The 8389-nt window shown below is 34.7% G+C and overlaps 1 protein-coding gene across 1 annotated transcript in view; it reads left to right on the plus strand.

Annotated features, from left to right (window-relative positions):
* The window catches only part of LOC124171854 (calcium/calmodulin-dependent protein kinase type 1-like), a gene marked incomplete in the record, with an annotated part of 212293 nt that extends 204250 nt beyond the window's left edge, over window positions 1-8043 (plus strand). The window contains 1 exon segment of the mRNA XM_046551212.1: window positions 4200-8043. Within this exon segment, the coding sequence (XP_046407168.1) occupies window positions 4200-4340 (141 nt within the window).
* Window positions 8044-8389: the final 346 nt, after the last annotated feature.

Consider the following 8389-nt stretch of genomic DNA (forward strand, 5'->3'; position numbering starts at 1 on the left):
TAACGTTTCATGTAAAGATAAGCATTAAATGGAAGTGATTTGAGAACTTCTTTTGCTGGAATGAATTTTCATTCTAGTCTTTCAAAGTACAGAATGAGCTGAGACCAAATAGCGGCTCGCAATCCGATGCTTCTCACCTCCTTAAATGGATATTCCAGAAGACTGCATGAGAATGCTGAAACGTGCATGCTTTTAATGGTGAAGTTCCCGACATTACATTATTACATAGGAGAGTGTTTTGCAAGAGGGCAACCCCAGTCTTTGAGGGGTTGTGAAGTGAAGAGGAGTTAATTTTGATGTAGCTGTTTCTAGGAGACCATGTGTCTAGGCAATTGCTTGTGCTTCACAAATGGGTGTGTAGAAATGATAGACCAGTCATGTTGGCAATGTAGCTGCTTGCTAATGGAGCAATTTCACTTACCTATTTTGTAATTTCATCATTTTTAATATTAGTTTGTTAAAATGTTTCACATTGCACCAACTCATATCATACTAAACATAACGCATATTTAATGCTTCATAATGTATCTTGTGGCAGTTCCTCATGCCCTCCATCCATTAAGACTTGGAGAGAGTGGAGAATATCATTGTCACCCCCCCCCCCCCCCCCCCCATCCACACTCCCTTGAAGCGAATGGGGCTGAATGCCGCTGCACTTGCATTCCATGCAGCTAGAGAGCATCCACTTTTGCTGTGTTCCATGTACCCAGTGTGGCATTTTATTACTAGCTCACCAAGAATGCTGTTTAACCCTTATCTGTAATCAATGTCATCACCTCATATGAATTACACTGCTGCTCAGTGCCAGCTTTTTATTAATCAAAATTTATTCTTCATCGTATACTTTATATTTTAATTTTCGTATATTTCTGGGGGAAATCAATATTGAGTCACTTATGATGCCACCAAATACTTCATAAGGGAAGCACAAGTCTTTTGAATAACAAGGTGAAGTACTGTCTAAGCTGCAGTGTTGTGCAGTTCTGGATATCATTTCAATTTCTGTCTATTTACAAGGACTAAGAGTGATTGAATTAACTGTGACTCGAAGGTATGATATTGCTTTTATGCCACCAAAGTCAATGCATAAAAGACTTATCACTAACTTCTGTGCCACGAACAGTGCATGCTTCAGCATTGAGCAACTTCACTTTGAGGCCATTCAAAACATCACATTCTCATTCTGACCTCAATCCAAATTTGCTTTTCTGTGTAATCGATACAAAAATTTGAAATTACTTCTAACTTACATCTGTTATTTTCCTGGTAAAAATACTGCAGTCAATCTGGAATTTGCCTTGATATAAAACATAGGTTATTAAAATATCTGTGGGGTTTTAGAAGTAAGTCATTTATTACGGCGGATTGACTACTCATGAAATTTCATTTGAAAAATAGATTTCTCTAGATTTATCTTAGAAGTATCCAAATTTTAGTATCAACATCTAATATTTGTGATGAATTTATGCTTTTTATGTGAGGGAATCAGTGATCAATGCAAAACTTTAGCTGCCCTCTGTAGCAGTCACAGCCATTGTTTTTTATTTGAAAACATTGTAATCTGCAGGGAATGCCTTGTTTCTATACTCAGTTCCTTTCTCATTCCATGTGTTTGCATTAGTTTTCAGCCAAATAGCTATGAAAAGTGAAGGGATGGAAAACTATAATAATACATACATGATTGCATCAAACATGGCTGCTGTCTAACCCCATTTTGGGTCTTTAGTCAGTGATAAAGGCATGAAACCTAATGCTCGCTAGATGCTCAGGAAGTGAATGCTGCAAAAATCACTGCAAACAGTAATAGTTCTTCTTTAAAGATTATAAGTAGATATATTGAAGCCGTGGTACCATAAAATATCTAACTGAAGTGGAGTAAATCATCTACATGTATAATTAGTTGTTTCAGGAATGACTTTATGGAATCTACTTTACACAATGAAAAGTATAGAAAACTTTGTATTTCCGCATAAATATTGAATGTACAACCTAGGTTTTGAAGTGGCACGTCATTGTCTTGTACTGAAGACAGAGAATAAACAGTCACAGACAAAATTATTTCTTTAAATCTCAAAAATACAGTGGCCTGAGGAGAGGGGCAAGGGGTGGAATTCCCAGGGGTGGAGTTTGGCCAAAGAGGTGGGGAATGGGTGTAAGAGCATGGAGAAGATTTGGGATTTCCGTACTTACATCGTCTCCAAAAGACATTGTCATTGTCTCTCTCCCCTCCCTCTTTTGGAGACAATGTGAGAACGGAAATCCCAAATCTTCTCCATGCTCTTACACCCATTCCCCACCTCTTTGGCCAAACTCCGCCCCTCGGAATTCCACCCCTTGCCCCTCTCCTCAGGCCCCTGTATTTTTGAGATAAAAAAAATTATTTTGTATGTGACTGTTTATTATCCGTCTTCTGTACCAGATGATGAAGTGCCACATTCAATATTTTGTCTTACATTCAATATTTAATTGGAATTACAAAGTTTTCTTTACTTTTCATTACATCTCCACATACTTTCTTATCTGCTGTACGCCATGAAGTAGCAATTGTATCATCATCTCTATACATTGAATTTGTAATATTCCTCTAATTATTACATGGCATTAGAAATTTACCTTCTCTTTTGCGTAATCATATGTAATTGTCTTAAGGCAGTTTTTTTTGCAATTTTTGGTAGTTCATTTTGATAAGCTGAGAATTAAAGTTGTGTGGAATTCCACTGATTGTTAATAGAGTCCTGAATAACATATGTTGACATTCTTTTATGTTTCATCATTCATCCACAGTGTTAGTCCTAGTTTCAGTCTGTGTGTCTCTGTGGTTGAGTTGGTGTACTTGTCCTCCTCCACCCTTATGTCTGCGCGTTGAAAATATTTGCCATCCTAAGTTTGTTCCATTGCTCATAGGTCATATGCATGCATACCATTGCAGGCATCTCATCTCCATTCATGTGGTGGATTCATTCTATCTGCATCATTGTACAGATTCCTTCATTTATGGTTTTGTCTAAGCCTGACATTCTGCAGCATCATTTTGGACAGTTTTACCTTTTACAGCCTTGTTTAGTTGTGGTTTAATCCTTTGCATTAATTCTCACGTTTCTTCATGATAGAAAATTTTTCTCTATATTATGGGCTAGCATACTTTGATCTTGAGGTTTCTTTCTTTAGTTATTTACCTTATTGTTTGAATCAATGAATTCATAGCATATGTTAGTTAATTCAATGTCTTTGTTTATATTTTTATTGGTACCTCAGTGTTTTCGAAACATGCCCCCATTAGTATTTATCCCTAACTGTCATTGCCAAAAAATCAGCAAGAAGTAATGCATTTATACCTTCCTGACCAAAACATATCATCACACTCTTTACTCCTTGAGCACCTTGCTCCTCTTTGTTACAAATGCTGCTAGGGTTTGCACCAGGTGCTGGAATTAAGGGAGCCCTTGGGGAATACCCTTGTTTCCTCAGCCATTCTTCTCCTTAGATGCAGTTGCTCAGCCGACTGTGGTGTTCATTCATGCCATGACTTCTTGTGTTTTGCTCTTCCTGAGTTGTCCACATTGATTATGGTAGCTATCATGTGTTAAGAGCTGATTTGAAGCTCAAGAGTGTTAAGAGCTGATTTGTGTGACCCTGCTGAATGGCACTTTTGAGGAGCTAGAAATAGAGACAAGGCATTTGTCAAACAAAGCATTTGGCTGGAGTTGATAAGCATGGCCAAAGCTGAGCTGAAGCACATTTCCCTTCTCTGTGTGACACTCATAATCTTATCTCATGGTATTGGTAGAGGGAATGACACACACATGAATATTTAATTAGATAAATATAGCTCAGTAGTTGTCACAGTTGGTGTGTAAGTATCTTAATTACATACATAGTTAGTTTTGAGACAGCAGCTGCTGGTGTTTATCAATAAATTTTCTCTGATGAAACTCTGAGTACCTACCAATTGCTGTGAATGTTCATTGAAAGACAGTAAATCTCTCCATTTTGCTGCTGACATTTCTGAACCAATGACTGTAGAACTATTCAAACTGTAAATTCTAACATTCAGTGTTTGCCAGCACTTTCAAATGATGCTATCCTAATGTACACAATGGGTATTCAAGAGTTTATTGCATATATTAATTTAAAAATTGGTATTTTTTGCTAGTGGAGCATTTCAGCATGTGTGTCACGTAATTTGGTTTGTTTTGCAGCAAGCGTACCATGCCACAACAGTGATAAGGCAAATGCAGCGGATGGCGCTGAGCAGCTCTAGAAGTCCGTTGCCAACGCGGAGCACCATGGGGGAGCCTCAAGCCACTGCTGCCCTCAATGGCTCCCCTCAAAATAATTAGCTCTGAATTCAGTGATATTATGAATGAACACTGCTTGAAATGTTATTGTGAGTAATCCTATGTACAGTGTCTCTAACTTTCAAGGCCTTACAATTTACTTTGTCTGATTAAACAAATGAAGGACTGTGAATTTATGAACTCTTGGTTGACACTTCTAAAGGTTTAATATTATAGATGTTAATGCTTTCTGTTTGATTCCATAACAGTTCCATTATGATGGAGATATAATACATCAAACCTTAAGGTTTGGTAAAAGAAAGGCAAAACTTCTGTACATACATTACAAATCAAGATATATCCTTGAAAAAGCATTTTGAATCTGTTGAATCACATTTCATAGTGAATAACTTTGGTGTCGTGAAAGTGAAATGGATTCCAACATATCTCCTGGAAACTTAATTACCTATAGTATGAAATGTGTAATGCTCTTTTTGTGCTGCCATTAACGTATCATATCAGGCCTCCATTCATTTGAAGGCTTTCCATGTGATTTGTTGATTTAATATGGTTATTCTAGCTAATGTGCATTAGGAGAACTTTGCCATTTTTAAATCTTCTGAGTGTCGCTAATTAAATTTAATGCTCTCTTCATTTATGCCTTTCATCTGAAAAATGATGAATTAATACTATACAACAGAATATTTCTTAAGGTTTGTGGGAACAAAGTGGAGGTAGGATCTGTTTTTTTTCTGTAATTGGAGTGGTGCTAAATGAATTTCTCTGGTAACTTGACAATTTCTTATCAGCACATTTGTAGATTACAAGTTGGTAATGTGAGTATCTTTAGAAAATACTCTTTTAGAAGTCCTAGTTCTTTCCTGGAAAAGATTTTTAATAACCTCCACTTTAAATGTGATCAAATATTCTATTTTAATACATGTTTTAATCATGAGTGTTTTCAAAGTTGATTTTTCTTTAAAGCAACTACAAGGTGTGGATATTATCTGCAGCTTTTGTAATGCCTCTAAATTATGGTTTGATGTTGTGTGATTACATTGAAATTGTTTTTCATCAATAGTATCTAAATGAAATAACAACATTCCATTTTTAGTTTATAGCTGCAATGGAAATGATTTAAAGGAGTATTGTTTTTTCTGCAAGTTAGATTTAAAAGAATCTATTTTGTAAATTAGAATGAAGTTTTAATGATATAGTCACATGCATAAAATACTACATCAATATACTCCCTTAATGCATACATAGTTATTAAGATGATCTTAAGTCTGTGCCAATTATTTTCTTTTTCACTGTGGTGAAAGAAAGTGCCAATGTGAATCAGCTTTATGGGGTCTTTTGAAAATATTGGTTGAAGTTTGATAAGAAAGGATATTGTTCTAATCCTTTCACCTTCCTATTCATAGAGACTTGAGAATGCTAAATATGGGGTACTCTGTCATATACACAAGAGGATAACTCTCTTAAAATTTCTGGAATGAGACTTTTGGTCATGCACCATTGTTATTTCAATGGTTATTAATCTAGCTTGTTCTCTTTCTTTTAATGTAAATTCATAAAAATGTGCGAAGAAAGAGTAAATCCATCCACATAATTGTATGATGATGATGTATTTACTGTAAAGTGTAGAGTTAAAAAATGATTGTTTCATACCAAAAACTTTCCATAAAAACCAAGGAGTTTCAATGCTCCTAGATTATGTGCCTATAATAGTTTGCATTAATTTTATTTTTTCTCATTCTCAGTTATTTTTTTCTTTGTCTTTATTTGATGTGTAATTCATTGTGAAATGACGTGATCTTTAATAGCCATTTTATAATGTCAAAATGCTTAATGACTGGTTTACATACAAATATCAAGTGGTCACCTCTGATTTCTTGCCATTTAGGTGTGGTTTTAGTGGCATTGCTTTATTTCATTCCTCATGCCTGTGTCATGACCATCACCTTCAAGAACTGAGAAAAACTGAGCTACTCTGGATTTCTCATGATCATTGGATTTTTGTTGTTCCAACCTATTACGTATAAAAATCTCATGTACAGATGGTTAAAATTTTACTGAAATTATATTTAACTTACTCCTTTTGGTAAATAATGAAGGAAAAATGGTGTGATTGGTAAAAATGATTGAATTGCTCTCTCAAAGTTTTATTATTATTGCTGGTGAATAATATACACATAAATGTAGAATGACAAAGTAAACTTTGGACTGCATTGCCTTATTACATTGCGAAGCTGTTGGCCAAATATGGTGTTTCAGAAATAATAATATTTGGGCTTTAAACTTATAAATTTTTAAACGTGAAGTTAAAATATTTAGGAACATATGGCACGTATGCCTTTAAACCAAGGAGAATTTATGTCAGTTTGAAATGTTATGAAATGCATTGTAAAATTCATCATATTGGTATTAAAATATTTTATAATTCAGATTGAGAGTAAATCAAAATATGGGAGTTATGGTAGCAATACCTTTGTGGCTCCTCAAAGCAAATATCCTTTGAAATTTGTTGGTCACGTAACCTTAAGCTATTTGGCAAGTTTTTTATTCTGCGTCAGATTTATTTTATCTGTCAAGCTTCTCAAACAAAGCCTTGTTCATCAAAGATGAAGATGACAAGACTTTTATTTAAAGGAAGAGAATCCATAGTCTTGGTTTAATGATAATAATTTCTTTTCAAATAGACCACTAATTTTTGTTCTCCTAGTATTTTATAATTTACCTCTTCTCTATTACTTCTTGTTTCATGCTCTGCTTTGGAATTCCTTTCATGTTGTTGTTGTGTGAGCTTGTGTACCATGAAGTGAGCGTTGTGGTAGTACAAGTTGATCAAAGCATTAGTATAGCCTAGCTTTTCATCTGTTTTAAGTATTTTTATGCAGTTGAATTTAAGGCTTGTTTTTTATTTGGTTGGGTGGTTCTATTAAAATATTCATTTTGAATACTGTTCATTGCATATAGTAAGGCTTAAATCAAATGTCTTTGAATGAAAATATACACATACATATCCACCCAGTTCTGAGTGGTGTATGTGCATATGATATTGCTCACTGAGGACAATCATGACTGCGCTTGGGGCTGGGGAGGATGGGGCAGATTGAATTGGGGGGAATGGCCATGAGCCACAGAATCTCTTTTTATTTTCAGCTCTGGTCTCTTGCACTATGTGTTCACCTCTTGAAAAGTACTAAGGCTATACGTACCATAGGTGTTTGTCATAATCATAGTTTCCTCTGTTTCCAAGAAGCCTCCTCTGTTTCTTATCATTGTGAACTGTTTCTACTTTCGCCAATCAACATTTTGTGTGGGTCATTATTTTACTTGAATGTCATATGTTTAGATTTTCCTTGACTTATTTCCATCCTAGAAAATGGGAGTAATAGGACATTTTTTTGGGCATGTTTCATTTATTAAATTACGCATTGCATGCAATTAATTACTGATACATGTGTTTTATAAATATACTCTGTCCATTTGTGTGATTGACGTGACATACTCATTGCTCAAAAATGCTTGTCACCCACTTGCTTCATTTGTGATAACATTATTTAAAGCTGATCTGATTTATAATTATCCTGGGAATGATTGGATGTGATATTTGGACATCAAAATCATGGATTGCTTCTTCATCAAGTATTATTTTTTCTTTATTATTTGCACATGTGGTGAAACTAGCGTATGTCTGATGGTAATTTTTTTTACAATTGCATGGATGGGAAAACCGGAAAATACATCATTTTGTATGATATTACGGCCTTTCTTTTGCATGAGAAATTATGAGCGAGCAAGCCCCGTCTTGTCTTCACGGATCCCAGGTAGCCAATTTTTTAAATGCAATTTGTTGAAATATATTTTTTGAATAAATTATCATTATTTTAAAATTGTTTTAAAATTATATGTACTCATAATATTTTTGCCACCTCAATTATTTTTTCTGTTATTTGAATATAACTTTGGTGCAAGTCACCAATATTTTTTAATGTTGGAAAATAGTGTAATATAATTTTCTAACAAGAAGTTAGTTATATAATAGTAATGCCATTGACTAACTAATTCAAGTGTGTGAATGTGAATCAACTACCCCAAACCCCGTC

The sequence above is a fragment of the Ischnura elegans genome, chromosome X (assembly GCF_921293095.1).
Source record: "Ischnura elegans chromosome X, ioIscEleg1.1, whole genome shotgun sequence".
NCBI lineage: Eukaryota > Metazoa > Arthropoda > Insecta > Odonata > Coenagrionidae > Ischnura > Ischnura elegans.